General features: G+C 32.8%; 2 protein-coding genes across 3 annotated transcripts; one reads left to right on the plus strand and one right to left on the minus strand.

Moving 5' to 3' along the window:
- Nucleotides 1-1,971: 1,971 nt before the first annotated feature.
- On the plus strand, nt 1,972-5,449 carry LOC114400185 (putative disease resistance protein RGA3). Its single transcript, XM_028362507.1, has 2 exons — nt 1,972-4,735; nt 4,962-5,449. Exon 1 carries the CDS (start codon nt 2,129-2,131, stop codon nt 4,688-4,690), a length of 2,562 nt encoding a protein of 853 aa, XP_028218308.1. The 5' UTR covers nt 1,972-2,128; the 3' UTR covers nt 4,691-4,735; nt 4,962-5,449.
- A 1,829-nt stretch (nt 5,450-7,278) lies between these two features.
- Nucleotides 7,279-24,063, minus strand: LOC114400184 (insulin-degrading enzyme-like 1, peroxisomal). 2 transcript variants are annotated; one of them, XM_028362505.1, is made up of 26 exons: nt 23,636-24,061; nt 23,454-23,529; nt 22,522-22,589; nt 20,605-20,696; nt 20,454-20,527; nt 20,319-20,362; nt 16,046-16,097; nt 14,950-15,072; nt 14,742-14,854; nt 14,490-14,652; nt 13,942-14,034; nt 13,609-13,694; nt 13,156-13,242; nt 12,957-13,060; nt 12,670-12,772; nt 12,418-12,513; nt 12,148-12,337; nt 11,971-12,032; nt 11,412-11,516; nt 10,726-10,927; nt 10,443-10,651; nt 9,586-9,710; nt 9,452-9,503; nt 9,269-9,355; nt 7,976-8,098; nt 7,279-7,808 (listed from the first exon to the last, which is right to left on the minus strand). In XM_028362505.1, exons 1-26 carry the CDS (start codon nt 23,756-23,758, stop codon nt 7,566-7,568), a joined length of 2,895 nt encoding a protein of 964 aa, XP_028218306.1. In that variant the 5' UTR covers nt 23,759-24,061; the 3' UTR covers nt 7,279-7,565. The 2 variants fall into 2 exon arrangements, with proteins under 2 accessions (XP_028218306.1, XP_028218307.1); XM_028362506.1 differs by lacking the exon at nt 7,279-7,808 and having other exon boundaries at nt 9,269-9,375; nt 23,636-24,063.
- Nucleotides 24,064-25,460: the final 1,397 nt, after the last annotated feature.

A 25,460-nucleotide genomic window follows, 5' to 3' on the forward strand; every position in this document is an offset into this window, starting at 1 on the left:
AGCATCACAAAGCAAAATTCAAACTAAAATATCCTACCACTAAAAAAACTGGCCATAAATGTATAAAAACTCTGGGTTTTTTTTACTACTTTATCCAAAATTCTAATATAACCTAGGTTACCAATGGAATTCATAAATTTCCACCACGTCCCCAAAGAAAAACTTTGTTCTTTAGTAAAGTAAGGCTCTTGCATCATTAATAAAACAAAAAAAAATGAATAACCATTTGTTATTAATTTGGAACCTAAATAATAGTAAACATATGTTAAGGTAACACACCTCTTTCAAACAATTAAGCAAGATATCATATTATATATCATCCAATTTGATATGATCATTGTATTCATCATCCTCATTGTCACTACTATGTTGAGGAGATGGAGGAGGATGAGAATAAGAGCTAAGATAACCCAAGTTTAACAGTACATATGTTACTTGTTTAAGTTGTTTTTTAGTCTGAATTAATTCTTGTCTCATTTCTTGTTTTTCTTGCTCCTGTCTATGTAGTTACATAAGCAAATTTAATATCATATTTTTAACCTAAAATCTTAAAGAATTAGGTTTATGGGTTTTTTTTACTTTTATGTTACTTAACTCCTATTTCTATTCGATATGAGACTTTATTTTTGCACTTGTAGTCCAACAATGTAATTTATTAATCATGTATTCTAAGACTTTGTTAATTGGGTCATTCAAGAATTTACATAGATGCAAGTCATGTAGACTTACCAAAGGTTAAAATAACATTAACTGAGAATTCATGTCATTTTGTTGACTTCTCATAAGACTATATGGACGAGTATGACGTGGAGGCACAATCACCACAACCATATAATAAAAAATGTCTTTCATTTAAACTTGATATCATGAATAAAAAATAGTGATTGAAAATAAAATTAGAATTAAATGAAGGGTGTTTTAAGAATGATAACACTAAATAGACCAAAATTAGTTGATTTATTTATATTTAAATCAAATATATAAGACCATTTTTTTTGCTTAAATATGAGTCAAGTGGAAATACATAGGAGGCGATCAAATAGGAAGATCGTGAATTAAAATATAGGACAAAATATGTTTTTAGCCCTCAACTATTAAAATTTTTAATTTTTAGTTCCTCAACTAAATTAAAGTTTGACCCCTCTTAATTCCTAAACTATTTTTCTATTTGGTGTTTGGTCCCTAGCGTTAAATGTAGGCATTAAGTGATGATGTGTTATTCATTTATCACATTTATTTTTGACGGTTTAAAATTGCTAGAATTTATTTTGCTTAAGTGTATAATAGTCTAGACTTAAATATATTTTATTAGGTTCCTAATAAATTAGGGAATTTTATTTTGAGTCCTTAATAAATATTTTCTTTCCATTGAGTTTTTAATAAAATAATTTTTTTTGTTTTTGGTCATTATTATTTTGTTTTAATCCTTCTAATATATTTATTTTTTTCATTTTAATCCTTACGATATTTTATTCATTTTGTTTTAGTCCCTTTGAAAAAATATTTGATAGAAATTTTATATATATATATATATATATATGGACTAAAACAAACAAAAAAAAAAATTGGATAAGGGATAAAATTATTATAAGATTTTGCTAATGGGTTCTACTAGGTTTCTTTAAAGAAGACAATTTTGTTGGAAGTAATCAATGATGCGCGGGCCCCCAAAGTCTGCTTATGATCGGTTTTAGGTGCACTACGATCTACGATCATCTTAATTAGTACCCACTAGAATTTATCAGCGTAGTGTAACATAATGAAACAGTCTAGGAACACGTGGATTAGAGGATTCAAATTGCATGTATGAACGCATGAGTGTCACGTAACGCAGATACAATGTCAAAATGTTTTTTAGATCACTTTTTTTTTTGTGAATATGTTTTTAGATTACATGATTCAGTACTTCATGAACCATTGGTTCACTAAAAAATTTCCCGTAGTATAGTATGTAAGTTTTGTAGATCTACCAGGGTTTAAAGAACTTTAAAACAATTGACTGAGAGACTTCGCGTCAACTGATTGACTTGTCAAATGATTAAATGAACTAGTATGGACAAGGAGACACAATCACCACCACAAACACAAACTTCTATCCCATCTCCGTTTCAGCTCTTTCCTGAAGAACATGGCCGAATCTTTTGTCTTTGATATTGCTGAATCACTGCTGGGGAAACTTGCTTCTTATGCTTATGAAGAGGCTTCTCGAGCCTACGGTGTGTATGAGGATCTGAAGGGGATCAAAGACACATTGTCAATTGTGAAAGGGGTGCTGTTGGATGCTGAGGAGAAGAAGGAGCACAAGCATGGGTTGCGCGAATGGCTCAGGCAGATTCAAAATGTTTGCTTCGATGCTGAAGATGTGTTGGATGAATTTGAGTGCCAAGGCTCGCAAAAGCAAGTTGTTAAAGCTTCAGGCAGCGTCAGGGTGAAGGTAGGCCACTTCTTTTCTTCATCTAATTCGCTTGTTTTCCGTCTTAGGATGGCTCATCAAATTAAAGATGTTAGGGAAAGATTAGATAAGATAGCAGCAGATGGGAATAAGTTTGGTCTTGAGAAGATTGAGGTTGACCTCAGGCTTGTGCAAAGGAGAGAAATGACTTATTCCCATGTGGATGCTTCAGATGTGATTGGAAGGGAGACTGATAAGGAAGAAATTATCAAGCTCTTGATGCAACCCCACCCTGATGGTGATGGGTATGGTGATAGAAGTCTGTGTGTTATTCCCATAGTGGGTATTGGAGGGTTGGGGAAGACCACACTTGCAAAGTTGGTGTTCAATGATAAGAGGATGGATGAACTTTTCCAATTGAAGATGTGGGTTTGTATCTCTGATGAATTTGACATTAGGCAGATTATTATTAAAATCATCAATTCTGCTTCAGCTTCAGCTCCAAATATTGCTCTTGCTTACCAAGAAAACATCAACAGCTTAGATATTGAGCAGCTTCAAACTCGTCTTAGACACAAGCTTTCTCTTCAGAAATTTTTACTGGTCTTGGATGATATATGGAATGATGATTATACAAAATGGATTGACTTGAAAAATTTAATAAAAGTTGGTGCAGTGGGAAGCAAAATCATAGTGACAACGCGAAGTAACTCCATTGCTTCAATGATGGGCACTATTCCCTCTTATGTTTTAGAGGGCCTTTCTCCAGAGAATTGTATATCGCTGTTTGTGAGATGGGCATTTAAGGAAGGTCAAGAGAAGGAATATCCAAATCTAATGGAGATCGGAAAGGAAATTGTGAAAAAATGCAAAGGGGTTCCTTTGGCAGTGAGAAGCTTGGGAAGTTCTCTGTTCTCAACTTCTGATTTAGATAAGTGGGAATTTGTGAGAGACCATGAGATATGGAATTTAGAACAAAAGAGAAATGACATTTTACCAGCACTTAAGTTGAGCTATGATCAAATGCCATCCCATTTGAGGCACTGTTTTGCTTATTTTGCCCTTTTTCCCAAAGATTTTCGCTTTATAAATACTGAAATTACCAATCTTTGGGCGTCACTTGGACTACTACAATCCCCAAATGGAAGTCAAAAGGTAGAGAAAATTGCAAGACAATATATAGAAGAGTTGCATTCAAGATCATTTCTCCAGGATATCACAGATTTTGGCCCCTTCTATTTTTTCAACGTACACGATTTGGTGCATGATCTTGCCCTGTATGTTGCGAAGGAGGAGTATCTGATGGTAGATGCTTGTACACGGAATATACCTGAGCATGTAAGGCACATATCAATTGTTGAAAATGGTTTACCTGACCATGCCGTGTTCCCCAAATCCAGAAGTCTGAGAACAATTACTTTTCCCATTGAAGGAGTGGGTCTTGCCAGTGAAATTATTTTGAAGACATGGGTATCAAGATACAGATACTTACGGGTCTTAGATTTAAGTGATTCTTCTTTTGAGACTCTTCCTAATTCAATTGCTAAATTGGGGCATTTGCGAGTTCTCGACCTTTCCAATAATGGCAAAATCAAAAGACTTCCTAATTCTATTTGCAAACTCCAGAATTTGCAAGTTTTTTCAGTCAGTGGATGCATGGAGCTTAAAGCATTGCCTAAAGGAATCGGGATGTTGATTAACCTTCGAGAGCTGAAAATAACCACAAAGCAATCTTCTCTGTCACAGGATGAATTTGCAAACTTGAGCAATCTTCAAACCTTGAGTTTTGAATATTGTGTCAATTTGAAATTTTTGTTGGAAAAGGCACAACTCACTCAACTCAGTTCCCTTCAAATATTGGTTGTTAGATCATGTGGGAGCCTAATGTCCTTACCCCTTTATATTCTCCCTAAACTAGACGCTCTGTTTGTTGCAGACTGTGGGATGATAAATTTGTTTTTGGGTGATGAAAGCCCAATCAAAAGATGGAGGATGAAATTTCTGCATGTAGAGAATTTTCCGTGGCTACAAGTACTTCCTGAATGGATCGAAGGAGCTGCGGATACTTTACAGACATTGATGATTTATAATTTGCCTAAACTTAAGTTTCTTCCTGAGTGTTTACCTAGAATGACTCATCTTAAGAGGCTCCATGTTGCAGAATGTCCTTCACTGCTCTTTCATCCAAGTCACATCCATTGCCTCACTACCCTAGAAGATTTGAGCGTAGATGGTTGTCCTGCATGGGACTGGGAGTACATGGCAAGTCGTAGTTTACCTGACAACACCATGAAGTAACACAGATCAGATAATGCAAGTACTGTGACAAAGGTCATTGTCAAGGTGCTTGAACCAACTTTCAAGGTTTCTTCTTTACATGTAATAGATAGTTTTCAATTAGTTGGTTATTTCTCTGTTAACCGTTAAGCTCAGTTAGCTGTCAGTTTATCCTTGATACATACAATGTTAATCTCAGATAAAAGAACTTCTGTTTGTGCGTGTATAAAATTATAAATACCTCTACCTATGATCTCAATTTTTTTAGACCCAAATTTGCATGTTTTGTCAGAGCAAATGCATGGAGTGCCAAACATTCTCCAAAGGATTTGGGAAGTTGATCAACATCCGAGAACCAAATGCATAACCCCACAAAACATTATGTTCTGTAATAGGATGAAGTTTTTGTTCACAGGGGTAGAACACAGCTCACTTCCCTCCATTCCTTCAAGTACTCGGTTTCATCATGGAAATTTCTGCATCTCGAGTCAAGTATGCTTATTGTGTGACTCACTAGCATGGCTCATCTTATGGGACCCCATGTAATGTTGTTGACTGTCATAAAGTAGCCATGCATCGTCTCACTTTCAAGTGACAGACCTGCAAAACATCAGCTGCAATCTGGAGTATGATCTGCCCTGTGGGCTGTGATTGCTCGCATCAAAGGCGTTTCTATTGGAGAGCCGTGAGAAGAGAAATAAATAATCACTTTGTTTTCAAAAACTGTCTCAGATCTAACAAAATATATCGTCATTTCTCCAAAACAAGCTAAATGAAACACGCACTTAGTGTTTGGCCTAACTTGTTTTTTTTTTTTTTTTTAGCTTTTCTTCTCCTTTTATGGAGACGCTAGGTCAAACACTTTTCAACATAAGCTTTCAAAAAAAAAAAAAGGGCTTATTTATAGCATAGAAATGTAGAAAAAGGAGCTAAGAAAAAACTCCATCGACTAACTTATTTTAAGCTTTTCGGCGGTGCAGAAAAGCATTCGATTCTGTTAAATAATGGCATCTTAAAACATGAAGCCGTAAAACAGAACAATAAAATGATTAAATTATGGGTTAATTAAGCTTTTACTCTCTCAAATTTTTTTAAGATTCTAATTTTTAGTCCTTTAATTATTTTTTTTTATAATTTTTATGCCTTCATTGATTTTTCATGAATATTTTTACTTTCTCTAAATTTTTTATCCATTTTTAATTCCTTATTTATTTTTATTACTCAAAATTAGTCTTTATTTTCTCCAGTTTTAGTTTATCATTTTATTTTATATTTGAGACTAATTTCAAACAATAAAAATAAATAAGAGATTAAAAATGGACAAAAACATTTAGAAAGACTAAAGATAATGACAAAAAATTAATGGAGGGCTAAAAGTTATCAAAAAGAATTTGAAGGACTAAATTAAAAGCCTAAAAACTTGAGGGACTAAAACCTTAATTAACTATTAAATTATTATTAGATTTCGATATAAATACTTTACAATAATAAATGGGCATAAATTAAACTCACTAAATATAAAAAAATTTCTTTTCTAGTTGCTTCTACCAAAACAAATGTAACACTTATTAGAGATGTTCACATGTCAATTTGAACTGATTTTTTATCAATTCAAGATTCAACTTATATAATAAAAATATATTGAAAATATCTTTAAAAATATTTATTTAGTCGTTATTTTTTGCTTAAATAGTAAGAATTGATATTTTTCTAAGTTATGACTTGTATATATGAAAATGAGAGATTAAAAGCGAAAAAATCCAGAAAAATATCATAAATATTAATAATGAAGATTTTTTGCATTAAGTCAAGTCCACTCCAACAACTAGTAAGGTTTCTTATGACTATGAGAGGTTAAATCTTTAGTTAGGGTCTAATAGGCCTAAAAAGCCAAAAGATGCATTATACACTTCATATTTATCCATGCAAATAAATGTTTTTTTTTTCATTTTATTATTTTAATTTCACGCATTATTCATTCTATAGGGGTTAAGTGTTCTACTGAGGGGTCATCCTTAATAGGAATAGGAATACAAAAAAGGTCTTATATGCATTAATATTAGAGATTAATCACTCAAAAGAGAATAATTTCTAATAGAACTAGGATAAAATCATTGCTAGACATAGAGTGATTGCATTAGAATTTCATACATTTTATCTATTAAGTCTTGCAAAGACATTTGGAAGATAGATAAATAAAATAGACTTGTCAATTGTGAGACAACATCACACTCTAAATTTATCTTTTTTTATCTTTATCTTAATCTTTTATTTTTTATATCTTATCTTTTTTATCTTTATCTTTATTATCTTTTAATTTAAATCTTTTATATTTCCTATCTTCTATTTTTATCTTTAAATTTTTATCTTATCTCCTATCTTTCTTTATCTGTTAATTTAAATTCCTTATCTCTTACTTAAAAATTGAATTTACATCAATTTAAATACAAATAAAGTCCCTCTAGATTCGACAAAGCCTCTATAAATCACTTTGGTTATTTATTGCTGATGAAGTTCTTTTGAAAATAATATAAGCCAGTTTTCGTAATATATATATATATATTGCCTAACCTGTTTATTCACTTGTAAATCACAGTAAGTTGGTGGCGTATAGAGCAAATAAAAGTGTTTAACCGTATAACAACTATATAATATTACAAAATGATTTGACAAGCCACTCAGATACCAGAAATGGGATTCACATATTTCTGCTCATGTAAGTTATCACTCATTTCAAATCCAGATCAATAGCACTTAGCACGTCCATGAACTGAAAAGGGGAACACTTTGTCCAAGCTATTATGCGACATGCGAGAGTGCCCAATATTACAGGAGATATTTCATTTAAAATATTTCTGTAAGGTGCGGAAGTTTATAAACCTGGAGGATGCACTCGCTATAATTTCATCTGCCCAGAAAGTCCTTTAAATGAACCATAAAGAGACTGTGATCTTCTAAAAGTACAGATATTATCTATTTTAGCCAAGTGTGGTTCTGAGACTTCTGCTTTGTATTCAGATGAATGGCGGTTCCCATGTACTCGTACACTTAAAGTTTTCTTTCGAGGTGCACCAACTTTGACATATTCATTGAAGAAATCTATCAATTCTTGAAGAGTGAGCTGCCTTAATGCTTCAATCTGTTCCAAAGCCATAAATAGAATCATTAATGCAATTCAAATGTAGTACCGAACCCAACATTAGTTCATGCATACTGTGTTTCTGTACTAATTTCAATTTTCAAGTCAAACTCATCCAACTTTAAGTCCTAATTTCTCCCGTGTAGCGAACAGAAAGAAGTACATACCTCATAGTCTTTCCTATCAAACCTCAAAGTACCATAGTTAATCTCTTGCCAGAAGAATGATGATTCTTCCCACAAATTTTTGTGTTTCTCTAGCTTCACATCTATCAAAGCATTTACATTACTCTGCAAACAAGCAGTTCAGAAGTCGTGTGAATAAAGTATTTCAAACACAATTACCAACACAGATTATAATGATTTGTTAAGCATAAACTGTTATAGAATTTAGGTGGGAAAGAGACAGAAACAGAAAGAGGGAAAGAGAGAAGAAACAGAATAGAGAGGATAGAAGGAAAGAGAATAGAAACAGAGAGCTCAAGGAAATGTGCACTGCACTCTGTGATTATCGTTCAGTCTGTCTAAAATACAACAAACCTGTCTTATTTATAGACAGGTACCTAACAACCACAAAATAACAGCAGCTGACTAAAACTAACTGACATCCTTTTCTTTTATATTTACATATCATAAACTGTTATGTAAAGGCTCAAGATTGGTTTTTCAAGTAACAATACAAGTCCAATCCCAGCTATATCCTATAGCCAAGTTGATATATATGAAATTGATGACAGAATCAAATATTTTGATTCTAAGTTTCTAACTCTCCTAAATTGATCTCATCAATATTCATGGAACATTGATCATAAAGAAATAGCAATATATCCAGCAAGCATAAATTTCTGCCAGTTATGAGTTAATGTTTCTTTTCCACTGAAAATTTGATATATATTGTTTCAGCTTCAAATTTGAAACAAATTCAAGTTTCAGTATATTAATAAATGGCTCCTTGGAATATTATAATTTAATGCATTGTCTTGATGACTTTCCCTTATACAATAATGATTCTTTAACCAGTTTGGGTTTACTCCACTGTCCTGCATATGGATTGGCCACATGCAGTCCTCACAAATCCACTGTACATTGATAATTGATTGTGATAATTACAAATGTGTTTGGTTTTGCTTATTTTGGGAAAATAATCTTTTTTATTCCTGCAGCTTTGTGATTATTTACCGAAATTTAGTCATTCCCAAACATGCTACAAATGATGTGTAAATATCATGGTCCTTGCTTAATGCTTACATATGACAATGCACATGGTGTCCTATATGTACATACTTGTGCACATTCCCATCAAGTGAACATGTAGATATCCTTTATTATTCATATTGAATCTATGTTTGTACTTCTTCCAGTGAGAATTTAATTCAAAACTCACACAACACAAGGAGTAAGTCAGGCATATCTACCAACAATTCCAGAAAACTAAATAAAATATGAATTGAACTATCGAACCTTGAATTCATCAACTGTCATCTCGAGGAGTTTGGTCTCAAACATTTGGAGAAATGCCTCGACCCTTTGCTCAATGTTTCCAGGAGACTGGATAAGCAAGTAAAGTGCTGGGCTTAAGCATGCGTCATAAATTAAAATTTATTTTAGATTAGTTCCAAATTCCAAATAGGAAAATAGTAATACCTTTACTGTGGATTGGATAATAAACTGTAGTCCATGTATACCACAATAATTCCTACACATGTTTAAAATTGCAGTTAAAAACAAATCTAAGTCTTTCAAGCTGACTACATAAATGATGCTACAGATCAACATACCTCTGCATGAGCACAGTAATGTACCCCAGCTGCTCAACTGATCGCAGCTGATGAAATGTTGGTTGCTTTGCAACAAGGGCAAAAAGCTGAAGTTTAACATTCAGCTTAAAGTCATCTCGACCAACCTACAGATTTAATAGGAGGGATAAGTAAGCAACAGTGGCCTCATAAATATTAAGGAAAAAAATCTGATCAAATGGCAAGCCCAAAAGGTGGGAGAAAAATACAAGTCTAAATATATAGACAGAAAAACTTGGAACTATTGTGGCCTACAAAATAATGAAAAATGAAAATTCATCTAACAGAACTTCCATCCAGAGCAAGGTCTTTATAAAATTAAAATTTCAAGAAATTCAACACTTCAACTAGTCAGAAGGAAGGATTATTTTACATTGGAAATGCCAAAATGACCTAAATATGTAAAAAGAAACGTGGCAAAGAAAGAAAACCAAGAATGACAAAATTTCAGGGATGTATGATCCTGGATAGTGGCATTGGGTGCAACAGTAGCACTTTGTTGTCCAGTAATTAACCTGAACAACTAATATAAAGGTTATGGTTCCCCTCGAGAGTCCATTTTCATGACTAAACTAAAGAAACTAACTAAAGAAATATACTGTTTTAGAAACAGCATAGCTGTTTAAAGCCTAGGTTTCATCAAAGTTACTCAGTTTGTTGGTTGGCACTGATTTGGAACTCATTTCACAGCCAAAATAAATTATGTAAAACAGGGATAATGTAGCAATTAGCTTTTCCAGTCCAAAATGATATTTTGATGGATTGATGCATACCAGTCTGGGGAGCCACACATATCTTAATACAAATTATCAACAAACAACTATTACAAACAAATTTACCTGTATATAGTGCACAAGAGCAGAATTCTCATTTTCAGGATTAAGACATTCTGAAGGGTAGAAGTAATTCATGCCACTTTCAAGTTTAACAACCCGATTTGCCAAATGTTGAGATGAGAATAAAGGCTTGCACAGAGGTTTTGAACAATTAAAGAGAACATCTTCTATGTGCTTAACCATTGACGGTGCTTCGTGGCTTTCAATGTTCCCTGTACAGAAAATTTCACTTCAACTGAAATAAATGTAACTTGCCAACCATAAAGAGAGAGGAAGGCCTAAGAACCTGCTATATAAAACTCTAAAAAGGTCCTGGAGAGCATTGCTGGTACAAATTTAGCAAGATCTTCAACTTGAAGAGCAGGAAGTACGTCTAGCTGTTCTATCCAAGGCCAGGTTTGATCTTGTAAGATCAAAGAACAATAGTACATAGCCTGTTGATAAGGTTGTTGGTACTTGAAATTCTGGTATTCTTTGGTTACCATTTCCTGATAAGATGGTATATGAAAAGATAAATAAATAAATTTTCCTAAATAAATTAAAAATCATGACAACTTTTATTTTAATAATGTTGACATGGATAAATTATAAATCAAATACTGAACATGAGTGCATACTCATTTGTTAGCATATTTTCTTATTAAGATATAAACTAGGATATGGCTCCATGAATTTCACAGACTTATAGGCTTGTATTGCTTGTATAAACTAGGATATGGCTCCGGTGAAAATAAGAGACACCAGCATGAGGCATCAGAGGCACACCTTAGACAAATGAAATTGGCAATGGATTTAAAAAGTTTAAAGGATGAAAGTAATTGCCAACGTTTGATGGAAAAAGACAGAGTACAAAAGAGAAGAATCCAACAAAGATTCACCCTTGCCCCATGGTACACAACATAAAAAATCAATTCAATCTTCAAATAACAATGGGTGAAACAAATGTTGTGTGAGAAGAGTCTGATGCAGTACCTTGATAACTGAAAACCTGTCAGTTTTCACTTCAAATGTCGCAATCTTTTCAACTATAGTTTCAAGTAGAATCCTTAATTTGTGATTGTAACCACGGAGAGTCACCTGGAAAAAAAATGGCATTTTAATGAGAATGAAGTAACACATTTATTCAAAGGCGGGCAGGGGAAGGAAGAGTTCCTCTGTTACTATTTTCATCCATACTCCCATACAAATTACATCATACCCAGCAGACAAAGAAATAGCAGATACTTGAAGGTTTAATTAAGATATAAAAAGAGTTGATAGATAAATAAAACTCTATGAGTTCTTCCAAATTAAATGTGAATGTTATCCCCCATTGATATAATAATCAATTTAACCATGTTATTATGCTTTCAAATATCAAATTTATGACTATCAGGATCCCAATTGTGAGCCTTTACATGATGTCTTCTGTCCTAATCAAATCATAGTCATAAAGTTGAAGAACTAAACTCACCAGTATATTTCTAACATTTGTTTAATGATCTAATACAGAAATTGCAATGTTACATACTAAAATATATTGAAAAAATACCTCGAAACCACCATCTGTGTGACTTATGCTGTAATATAAACCAGCAACCTGAGCATAATAAGCTGAAAAAGAGAAATTCAGTAAGAACTCCTTCGACTTGTATTTAGCAACTGAGTTTACACAATAATGCACACTTAAGTTTCTAATAGTAAAGTCCTCGGAAAGCTAGCAACCTACCATATTCATTCAAGTAATCCATCAATAACTCTGTGAAAATATGTGTCAAAACTTTAGCCTCAGGAGAGTTTCCAGAATATGGGCAATTGAAATCAATCTTTACATAAGCCTTAGGTGTAGAAAACAATGTATCTGGCTTATACCATAAGGCTGAATAAGTTGACCTGCTTAATAAAACTGGAAACTTTTCCTGTTTGAAAGTATTAATCGCATCATCAAGAGAACCATGGTGAAAACCATAGATATATATAATTGAAATATATGTCATACTTTTTCTTGCACAACTTTAAGTGACAAGTCAGTTGGAATGAATTTGTTAGGAGCTGGAAGATGCATATTTTCATCTGGAGCAGAAAGTACCCAACCCTGCAAATACAAGCATTAAAGGACTATCAAGTTCCATCCTTTCATGAAAATTGCGGCATATAACTGACAATAGACACCCTATAGGGCAAACAGAAAAATTATTCAAATAAGTAATCCAGTCCAAAAATCAAGTGTAACTGTTCATAAAGCACAGACCTGAATTGCAGAGCCAGTGATTTTTTCAAGGGAATATGCAGTTCCATACCATGGCTCCACCTTATCAGTAAGCCCTTCAAATTTTTTAGACTCCCAAAAGATTCTGCTCGAGAATGAGTTAGCTTAAATTTAATCATAACAAAGTCACAGCCCCACTGATACAAAATCTCAAACACCTTAATAGTTTTTTCTATGTTAAGTGAAATAACAGCTTAAGCTTTTAGGAGAGTTGGTCCTTCATATGCTTCATATACATAAATTTACAGCTTTAATTTTAGTACACCTACCGAACATTGTCTGGAGAAAGCTGATCCAGTACCATTTGGATAACACTTGGACTAAATTTGGAAGGCAAGGATGATCCTGTCAACCAACCTTTTACAGGATAGAACTGTAAAATAACAAAGTGCAATTAATAATATGGTTTTCATCCAGAAACTCCCCAGCAAAGTTATTTAGTAATTTATGCAAAGAAATATGGAGTACCTGCATATTTGATGCAATATCAACAACATAATCACTAGGACGAATTTTGTCCTGATAATGAAACTTGGTCTCACAAACCGCAGAAAGCTTCATGAACATAGAAAATTCCATTAGAAGCTGTTTAAACCAGGTGGGGAAACGGAAAAACAGAGAGCAATTAACACCAAAGTTAATCTAGTTCAACCGTTTGCCTATGGCAAACTGTAGGCCTACTACCACAGGTGAAGCATAGATGAAATTCACTATCATCAACAAAGATTGCAATGGTAAGAGTGCACTTGCCCAAGCTTTTTTTTTAACTTACTAGTTACTAGTTACTTTTAGGCTAAAGTTAAAAAAACAAAAAAAAAAACCTTTAAAATTTAAGTTAAAGTTGTTTGGATATTTTGCATTCTTTCTCTTAAAAGTTTTGAAGTTAAAAGTTGTTTGTTCAATTTTAAACTAGATCCATACCTCTTCGAAAATCCATTTGCAAACACCGGACCGTTGTAGAAGCTCAATGTATTTGAACAACAACCCAATGATATCTTGTATGTGCTCTAGAAATCCAAGCAAAAAGTACAGATGAGTTTGCAAAATCAATCAATAAACAAAACAATACATAACAAACCTTGAATTTAGTAAAAGAAGTAGTAGTAGTAGTAGTGGTAGTAAATTCAACAATCACATAATTTCTGCCATGAATAGCACATGCTTAGAAATTAACATGGTAAAACTTTTGAAAGGGGAGAAATATGTACAACAAATGAGAAAAAGATAGAGGAAGGAAGGAGAGGGAAGACTAACCATGACCAGCATCAGTAAGATCAATTACAACTTTAAAGAAAGAAAAGTCCAAACTCCAATCTGATTCGCCAGCATACAATCTCGTAGCCCATCCTGCAAATGGAATTTTTTTCTAGGGGGTAAAATGAGATAATTCATAATACCAACAAAGATCCAATACAAGTTTCCTAGATAGGAATCATCAATCATCATCATCTTCTTAATCCAAGACTTTTGTATCATTTTCACTATTGTTTATAGTTTTAATTTTTGGAAATTAAAATCCCAAAAGTAGCCCTCCAAAAAAGCCTAATGTCTCTGTTCAGAGGGATTTTTGGGAATCAACACATGGTGCCACTATATTGCCAACTATGGCTGCTACCAGCCCACTATTTGGTCTGCTACAGCCACTACATTATGGCTTCCACTGTAGCGGGCAGGGGCTGCACTAGCATGCTATTTAAAACCCCAGCAAGATCTCATGTGAAATAGAAGGATCAGATTTCAAATGAGGTAAACAATACCCACAAAATTAATGATGAAATATGCAAAAGATGGAGAGTACCCACCCAATTTTTTCAATATGTAATATAAAGACCCTTCTCCTTCATGACCAATCAGATGACCAAGATACCTGCATGGCCCTTCAGTGTAATGATGAATTTCAGGGGTTACTGGCCATACTATTCTCAATTTATGACCTTGCTTTATTGGGACAGTCTTGACAAGAATCTAAAACAGAGCCAAAATAATGAATAGATTAGAATCAACATGAAGAAATTAGTTAGATTTTACCATTAAGACAAATGGAAAATGTGCACCTGCAAATGCTCTGATTTGCATGGCTGAACATGAGCACGGAAACAACTTTTGTTGATGTTTCTAATATCCTGGAACTTTTCTTCTACAAGGTTTTGAATTTTATCAAGGCTTTCTGAAAATATCCATGCACAAATAATAGGATTGTAGCCATTCAAAAAAGATAAATAAATAATACAACCCATATATTGTAAACAAGACATTTGTTACCATTCGTGTATATAACTAGATGCATTAAATTAGCAGAATAGTTTTCTTCATAGAATTTGAGAAGCTCGTTCCTTGTGTCTAATCCTTTTGCTTTTGGTCTAACTTCCAAAGTGTCCCAGTTCCCTAACATAACAGCTATTTTAGATGCAGTATTGATTGTGATGAGAAGAACATTGCAACCATGATAACTATTGCAAATATTCCAGTTTCATTTGGACAAAAATATGTCTCTTAGAACAAATTATAATGAAGTTAAGCATAGTTTTAAGCACTAATCACCAGAGCAAGTTATATGCAGAATCATAAAAATGACATAATACTCATGCGCATAAACTTGAAATTTGTGCTTATTTAATAAATAAAAACACAAACTGATATTTGGAATTTCAATATTTTTATAAATCAACTCTAGGAAAATTATAAGGAAATATACTCCAGCTGGCTCAGAAGTCAGCAGGTATCAATATGATAAAAGAAGACAAAGATCCAAGAAAATCTAAAATCATATACTTTTTTTTTTATCAGCATCTAAAATCATATACTGCTGTCTGCATATCCAAAATATAGCCATGGCAGTCCCCGTGTACTTCAAAGAAGTTTGTAGCAAAATACTCCATTGAGTTTATCCCCAGTAGACAAATTTTATTTGAATTTGAATACACAATAATGCATTTAAACAGATAGAATTACAAAGAAAGACAGATTCTTAAAACTAATGAACTTGGACAAGGGAGAAAGCACATGACGATAAGCATTACAAAGCATCAGTCTGAAAATACTCCCTAATATTTTGGTTTAACAAAAAAAATTCCACATGTCTTCATTCTTGGACAAGGCAAAAAGATAACTTGGAAAAACATAAAATCTAGCTCTTGGCATTATCATCATATTTATGAAGCAACCAATCATTTTCATTATTAAAATAATAATTAGGAAAAAATATCAATATCACTGTTTTAAAAGATTTTGGACAAAAAGCAAGGCATAGCTCGCTATCAGTTCTTTGACTAAATAAATCACAAAAATGCAAGCAGTACGGTGCAAAAGTTCAAAGTTCAGTCGTTTGACTTTATAAAAAAATAAATCAACCACTGACCTGTACTAAATTTATGATACGGATGATCTTCATCACTGAGATGTTTCTGAAGCTGTATAGATTGTAATGTTTCAGGGGGGGGGAGACCGAGAGAGATTATAAATATTTCTCTATGAGGCTAAAAAACACAATTTGCAATGCCAGTAAAGCACCCAATGATCCACATACATATTGGTAGAGAGAAACCACAAGTATATAAGGAGGATAAACAAATCAGTCCAACTTCTTTAAATAACAGAAATAAATTATGAATATATTCTTTGGTTTAGTAAATGCATGTTGAAGGTTATTACCAATGTTCTTAGAACCAGACCGGTCATCGAACCGGTGAAAGCACTAGTTCAAGGGTCAATGGTTCAATCAGGGTCGAACTGGTTTTAAAAACTAGTAATATTGAACAAAAAATAACATGTGCATAAATTGATAATAATAAAAAATAAACTTCACTTAAAATTGTCATAAGTTGTAATATTTCTTAAAAAAAAAACCACGTCGTTTTAAAAGTTAAAAAAAAAAAACAAAACGACGTCGTTTTAAAAAAAAAAGTTTCAAGCGAAACTGGTAAAAAAGGTTAACCCACTGGGGTTTACCGGTTTTTGACCGATTCAGCGGTTTCGAGCCGGTTTAAGGACGCATCGGTTTTTAGGAAGCGTTGGTCCGGACATGTGACCGGTTCCCAATCAAACCGGCTGGTCCAGTCCGAGTTTCACAACCATGGTTATTGCTTATTAAGATTAGTCGATCCTTGGTTGAGATTTGAGAGAGAAGACAGGTAATCCTTGAAACACACCGTTTCACTAAAAGGGGAGAAAAAAATAATAAAACCCACCCCCTCCAGCATTCTCCCTCCCCCCCCCCCCCCCACATTTCCCAAAACTCCCTTTTTCTTTTTGCAGTAACCCACCCCCTCTCTCAAACCCTATCTCTTATTCCCCAAAATTTAATCTCTCCATCTTTCACTCATCTCCTTCCATTGTTCCGAAATTTTCAAGCTTTTTGCATCCTTGGGTCTTTCCATGCACAAGGTGACTCGAGAAAAAGGGGAACACTACTCATTTCCTTAGATTTTTCTATTTGATCTCTTTAAGGTAAATGTTTATGACCCATTGTGTTAGATGAGTTTTTTATGGCACTAATTAGTTATGGGTTGTATGAAAAGGGTTAGGAATTAAGTATTAGGGATTTTTTGTGGTTTCCTCCAAACCCTAGGTTTGCTAAAATTGGGGATTTTGTCTAATCTCTTGTTCTCTTATTTTAAATGCTTAGATCCTGTGAAAAATACTGTTGGTTGATCTTCCCAATAGCAGTGGAAGACATTGATTGCGTTATTTAGGTGAGTAGCTAATATACTTAGCGACGTTTTAAAAGTTTTTTTTTTGGAGAAGCAAGTAAACTTCAGAATATATATATATATATATTTGGTGAGCTTTGAAATTTAGTTTGAGATTTTGATAATATATATAAGGATGAATGTTGAACTATTTGTTTAATTTTATTTATTGAGTTCATGAATGATTTGTCGTTTGCTACAACAAAGAGATAATGTAGTCTATGAGTCAATTTCTCATAGTATAATTATTTGCCGTTTGCTACAACGAAGAGATAATGTAGCCTATGAGTCGATTTCTCATAGTATAATTATTTCCCGTTTGCTACAACGAAGAAATAATGTAACCTATGAGTCAATTTCTCATAGAATAATGATTTGTCGTTTGCTACAACGAAGAGATAATGTAGCCTATGAGTCAATTTCTCATAGTATAATTATTTATCATTTGTTACAACGAAGAGATAATGTAGCCTATGAGTCGATTTCTCATAGTATAATTATATGTGTCGTTTGCTACAACGAAGAGATAATGTAGCCTATGAGTCAACTACTCATAGTATATTTATATGTTCCGTTCGCTGCAAAGAAGAGATATTGCAGCCTACATGCCATAGTTATACAATTACCGCTCACCACAACGAAGAGATAATGTGGTCTATGTGCACATAGTGGAATGAAAGTTTGATTATATAGTTATTATTCTTGAATACCAGTTTATGAGTAGTTTTAACATTTTTATTTCTTTGAGTACATTGATTTCTAAAAGCAAATGTATTTGACTTATTTATTTATTTAATGTCATTTTAAAATTTCTTTGGAATGCAAAGACTCGTGCTATGTTATGCTCTCCTCCCTGTCCGCTTTGTATATTATACTCTCACTAAGTCCTTGTGACTTACTCCCTATTTTATTTTATTTACTCAGATACACAATAGTGGAGTAACTGACTTCATGGGATTTGTTGACATACCCAAGAATTTGACTATCTTTTGGTAGGCCTCCATTGCGTCTGATGGATATTTTATTTGTAACTCCAGTATAATGCAGCTATAGGGACCAGGGTCGTAATAGATTTAAAGAGAATTCCTTTATTTTGAAATTCAAATGATTCTCTCTTATACATATGATGATGATGATGTTCTGAGACACTTGATGATTAGTATTTATAATCAATATTGTTATTAGTAGACATTTCGGACAATATGTTAAGGGTCTGTGTTGTGACCTGAGACCTTGATATTAAATGGATGGAATGATATATATATATATATATATATATAGATTTGTCTAGATATATTATGTATTCTCTTACAAGTTATTTAATATAAGGTAGGCTAGCCAGACTAACGAAATCATAGTCTGTGCGCGATCCAAGGGTAGGTTGTGACAATCCTACTGCCCTTTCCTCAGCTTTGCTATCAATATGATTCAGCTGGAGAAGCATTAATAATTCTTCCATATTTTAATGTCCTATGAATAGTCAGTCCAAATATTTTTCGTGAGACCCTGGCCTCAAGAATCAGTAACAAACTGACTTTCAATGAATTTCAATGTTTCATCACTCTCAACAATTCAGCACCATTAGTAAAAGCTACACAACACATCTGGAAATGGAAGAAAAGGACACGACTAACTATTTCAACAAGTGAATCCTTAAAGTAATAATATAAGGGGGAAAAGTTATAACTGATGATAGACTTCCTCACACATCCTGAGCAATCTAAATAGTGCACCACAATTAAAGTGACAGAACAAGTTTATCCAGTACTCACACACATGACACATGTACTGGATAACCATGTTTAGCACCAGATTGCAATAAATGAGCTACTTACAGCTTTGAAACTTAATCTGCAGTATTTTAGACCATGTTAGAATAGTTGTTTGTTTAATCTTATTTACATACTTTTTGATGTATTCCAAAAAGGCTGTGTGTATTCCAAAAAGGCTATGTGTAGGGCAGGTTTCCCTAAGTCAGAACTTGTCACCTTCTTTTCTTCTCTTGTACTCTATTTCAGATATATAAATATAAGGGCTGGTGCTAAGTGGAGTGAGACACTTAAGCACTTTTATTCAAAATTTCATTCTCAAGTGACCAATTTAGCATCTCACAGTTGTGAAGAGCTACATGGATACAGTAAATGTTTTGAATATCATAGTTATCAATCTTGGATAGTAGCATGTAGCCAACCCAAAAAACACTATAGCAGTATTGCACATAGTAGGATGGCTGCTATTCTGAATTTCTATATATATAAATTTTGGGGGGTAATTATATACATAAATCTCTAAAATTAAGAAAAAGAATTACTCAAATTCATAATGTATTCATAATTTACAATTAAAAATCATAGGTTTTTAAGCATAACATACAAGTAAATAACAAGAAAACAAACAAATTTGAAAGACATTAATATTTCAAATACAATACATCTTAAATATTCAATAAAAAGTGAGGGTTGGTGTTGCACTGAGAAAAAAACAGAGGAGGTTGAGGGTTCAGAATTCAGAGTTTAGAGACAAATGAAGGGTGGGTGTTGTCAGAAATACTGCCAGCGATGGGTGGGTGTTGGTAAAATGGTATGTGTGTCACACGAAAGATAAAACATAGAAGCATTGGAAACTACAGCAAAATGGGTTTTTCCAAAAATCCTCACTCTAGCTCCACTACAACCACTATTTTTGCTGCGATTGCAACTGCTACAGCCACTACTTAAAAAATAATGGATATTCGAACTTGTAGTTGTAGCAGCCAGTGGCCACTCCAAACCATTAACGTGTGCTATTGATAATTATAAATGAATGTTAAAACTATATTGGGCATTCACTCCATGTTTAATACTAGTAGAAAATCTGTTTCATAATAACAATACTGAATTCTCATCTCAAACAACCAATTTTACCACAACCCCCTAAAAATGATTTAAAAGCAATAGCACATACCTGGTTCATTCTCCATGCATCAGATAATAAATTCTTCTGGTTTTCTGTAAGAAAGAGAGCAGCGGAAAAGTATACAGATAATTAACAAAGGAAATAAAACAAAAAGACATCAAACAATGAAAAAGACTAGCTAACCAGAGTCAACAGCTTTAATTTCCCTCATAGTGGCATCAGCAGACATCAATGGTTTATTGAAGAATTGAGCGAATCTGGAAGACAAACCATACCCCAAGCTCAGAAATTTTTATTAGGGAATAAAAAAGGAAATCATAAAAGCAGGATCTACCTGTCCAGAGCCTCTTCAAAGCCATCTGTGTTAACATCAAAAAAATAGTTGGTGTGTTCAGAAGATGTAAAAGCATTGGTGCTTCCTCCATGCTGTGTCAGGAAAGTGGACCACAGCAATGAAACCAAACAAAAGTTGTTGCCAAAAACAAATGTAAGAATATTTTAAAATAAATAAATCAATGGAATTAATTCAGCTTTCTAAACTCCAATTGATATTGATATTTGATACAATATAAAAAGAATAGAAATTCTTAACATTCTTAAAAATACTTTGCAGAGTGGAAGGCCAGAGAAAATGAATGAAACTAAATGCATGACATAATTTAAGCTCAAAACATATGGCAATGAATTATCATAAAGTCATATGGAGCTTTCCCTCCATTTCACTCCCTTTCCCCTTCTCCCAAACAAGCCCATGGGAAAACTTGAGAGCCCAAGAGACCACATTCCTACCCCTTCACCCAAAGAACCAAAATCCAGGTCTTCAGTCCTAAACCCTCACAAATTTAAAAACATGCCAAATTCATGATAATGTGATTGAATAAAAACAGTGAAGACATGACAAAATCTATTTAGAAAGATATAATATCCATACAGTTCATTTTGTCCTAGAAATGTTTCAAATTTGTGGTTCTCAATGTGTGGTTTATAGAATTTTATTTATGAAAAAGAGATGAAATTAAAAAATAAATAAATAACTACTGACTCCTTTATAATTAACATGTACACGGGAAACACACCTCTGTTTATTAAAGATATACTCACCTCTCAAGAAAATAGAGTACAAATATTTCAAATATCAAGTTAACTTATCCAATAAATTTTAATCATCAATTTTTAGCCTTGAAATATCCCATAAGGGTTAGATCATTTTATCTAATAAATTCTAAGAGGTTTAGATCATTTTTTTTATCAAATAACTGTTAACATATGTATGTACAATGCACATAGCAGTAGCATGAACTCAACTTTCAAGCAAGGTATCAAAAAGTTTTAGAAGTAGGGACTGCCCATGGAGTTTCAGTAACATAAAAGGAATACCGAAGTATTTTACTGAATTTGAATTTTATAAGGTTTTTATTTTTACATGAAGTTTCTTATTTTATACTATAAAGAGTGCTAGGAACATACTCTCTAACACTGTTTCTAACAAATTTTTATTGGTTAAAATTTATTGAAAACTACAAAATCAAGAGATATGATCATCAAATAAGATGTGAGACCCATGAAGATGTATCACTCCTAATAATAAGAAAGAGTGTTCTTACTTCCTAGGATTTCTCTTATACTATTTAGTGCTAGAATTCCTTTCAGTCCATTCTGGATATTGACAAATTTTCTCTCTAATTACAAATTTGTTCTTAATCAGTTAATATATGCATTTTTTGTCCTCTCACAGTCTCACCACCATCTTCCCCTTTAAGAGTTTCTGATTTCTGCAACCATAATAGAAGAATTGCATTTGATTATTTGAACCTAGTTAGGGGGGGTTGCATATTTGCTGTTAACAATTAGGATTTGATTTGAATATTTTTTGAATTATTTTCCAGTTTTCCTACTTTCCGGAAATTAGAGATAGTAAATCATGTTATAAATACTCAATCATGCCGAGGCTCCTCCAGCAATTCAGAAGACGTTTCTCCCTTTTCAAGTAATGCCTTTGACAAAATTTCAACAGCAACTACCATTTTATCAACAAATACCAATAAGATTAGGATACATGACAACAAGGATTAAATATTTCCTTTAACTATTTCATAGAATGATGGATCATGGATAAATAAAATTGAAGATCTGAAATACATAGGACAAAAAGGTTAAAAAATCTGTTGACAATTTCCATTAGGGGTGGTAAGAAAATTCCATTGCAGTTTTCACAGCTTAAAAGGGGGCAGACATCCGAACATTATGATACCTCAGTAATATACTTGGAGTAGCTATCTTCAACTGGGTATTTTTCACTCGCATAAAACAGCATGTGCTCTGTCAACAAAAAATATAAATAACCAGAATAAATTTTTTGAAATGGATATCATTTCAACACAAAAAGGAAAAAAAAAGTAAATTTTCAGCACCCCACCCATTAGCCATCAAAATATAGTTTTTGATATAAATTATAATTTCCAGATGCTAGAATCTAGTATCTTTTTTTCTTTGTTCCTAACAGCACTACATAAAGGTCTATATCTCAAAGTATCTAACAAAACATCACGAGTAGCAAGTGCTCCAAAAATTAGCTCCTCTGTTCGATGTCTACATTCTATCTTATCTTATCAATATATGTATTTCGTAAAAAGCTTTACATTATCACAGAATTGCCGACTCAAATCCTCTGTCCTTTTTCCCTGTCCTGGAATACAATGTTGGTTAAGTCACAAGGTTTTAAATAAATTGTGGTCACAGTTTCGTCACAATGAGGCCAATATGGTCACAATTGCAGTCCCGGAAACTCAAAAAAAAAAAACCTTGACGTTGCGACGGAAATAGCAGTCACTTACAATTTTAAAAACCTTTTGTGATTACAATTTACAAGTGTACATCAATCTTCAAATCTTCAGACTCATAAACCAATCTTCAAATTTTTTTATTTTTTATTTTTTAAATTCAAAACGATATTGTAAAAGTGTTATCTCTCTTCCCTCAGAAAATCTAGCTCTTTTTTCTCTACCTTCTTCTTCCTTCTTCCTCGACCGAAATAGCAGTCACTTACAATTTTAAAAACCTTTTATGATTACAATTTACAAGTGCACATCAATCTTCAGACTCATGAACCAACGACGAAAATCCTAAACATATCGAAACCGATACGCGACAGAAGAGAGTCAAAGTCGGATAAAGCGAAAATACCGAGGAAATGGGCGAGGCCTTCGAGGCCAGCAGGGTCACTGAAGTAACCGACGCCAACGTCCATGGAAGCAGCACACTGCAAGTGCAATAAACAAAACCAAACCACGAAAACAGAACAGCAAGTGAGCGAATTAAAACGAAAAAAGAGAATCGAAATCTGCGATCGAAGAGGAATATTTGACCTTATCGGTGTCGGGATCGCTAATGAGGAGCACTTGGAGCGAGTTGCGGAGCACGACTCTTCTGTAATCCCTCTTGTCGATGCGCGCCTTCACGATCTCCACGTCTTCCTTCCCCACTGCCATCTTCTCCTTCGCTCTCTGGCACGCAAAACCCTAATGTGTTCTTCTTTAGGCTTGGTGACGTTGGAAGGTGGTGATTGCTTTGTTCTGTTCCTTGCGCTCGAAATAGGAAATGGGAAGGGTGCTAACGAAGATTGATATTTCGCGGTAACGGAAAAGACTAAGGGGAGACGAAGACGACGACTTTGTTTGTTCTGTTTTTTTTCTAAGTCTCCTTTCGCGGAGTGTTGGGTAGTACAGGTCTCCTCTCCATGGTCTACATGCATCAGGAGTTAGGCAGGGCCTGCTCCTTCCTGTGTAGGTAAACAGGGTTAGGAATAATCTAATTCATTAATTAGTAACTAGAAAGTAGTAATAAGTAAATTAAATTAAATTTATTTTATGTAATATCATAAAAATTTAATTTTTAAAATAGTGATTATAAAAGTTAATCATTTTTCTATAAATATTTATTATTGAAAAATACAATATTTGTTGAAATTAATTGAAAATAACAATTTTATAAATCACATGTCATGTTTAATGATTTTTTTTTATTAGATGTCATAATTTTCAATAGATTTTAATTGATTAAAAGAATATATTTAAAGAAATATTGTGTTAGAGGGTATGTTGTTACTTGTTATTACTTTTCATGAAAGAAACACATTTAGAAGAAAGGGTTGAATAGTTTGTGGTGAAGTTTAAAACTTTTTCCGAGACTTTTTGCAAAACACGGACTCAAAAGAGGTCGTAAATGTTTCATCCAAAAAAAAAAAAACATGAAGGACAAACTAAAAACAAGAACACAAGAGACTTCAAAGGATTTTACTGACCAACACATTTACAACAAATATTTTTTATGTCACTTTTGTCTATAATAAACAACAATCTCAATATGACATTATTAAAATCTAAGTATTATTTAATACAAAGTCATTCGTAACTCTTACAAATAAGTATTTGATATATTACAATAAATTAAGTTTCAATGTGAAAATATGAAAGTTTATCACTTTACACAATACCTTTACAAATCAAATAATAAAAATAGGATAAATAATTACTTTTGTTCCTCAATGTGTAACAAATGCGTCCTTGAAAGATAAAGATACAAAATTTAATCTTTGAAAGTGTAAAAGGTACGACAAATATATCTTTTGTCACTAAAATTATTGTCAGCGTGGATTGTTAGTATAGGGACATATTTGTCATAATATTTTTTTTATTTTTCGTCTTTCCACTCTGCTAACAAGAAAATACAAAATTTAGTCTCCGAAAGTATAAAAGGTGTAACAAATATGTCCAGATGTTAATAATAGAGTGTGACTTATTATTATTATTATTATTATTATTATTATTATTATATGTTTATAATTTACTACTCCTATTCGTTTAGTACTCATGCAATATGTTTTTTAAATTTTTTTAATATATATATATATATATATATATATATATATATATATATTTATTATTTTGATTTCTTTGTCAAACCTTAATCTTTACTGTTAAAAAAACTTTATCTTATATCTTATAATTTTATCAAATTTCTACTAAATTTCTCAAAGTATAAGATATAAGATAGTAAAAATTTGATAAAATTATATCAAATCTTAGAGAGAATTAGATTGTGTTAACAAAAAATTCTCTAGCACTTGATGAGATTAACCGCCATAAGTTCAATCATATAAAATATAATATATAGTAGTAGAATAACAAATCT

Source organism: Glycine soja, chromosome 19 (assembly GCF_004193775.1).
Source record: "Glycine soja cultivar W05 chromosome 19, ASM419377v2, whole genome shotgun sequence".
NCBI lineage: Eukaryota > Viridiplantae > Streptophyta > Magnoliopsida > Fabales > Fabaceae > Glycine > Glycine soja.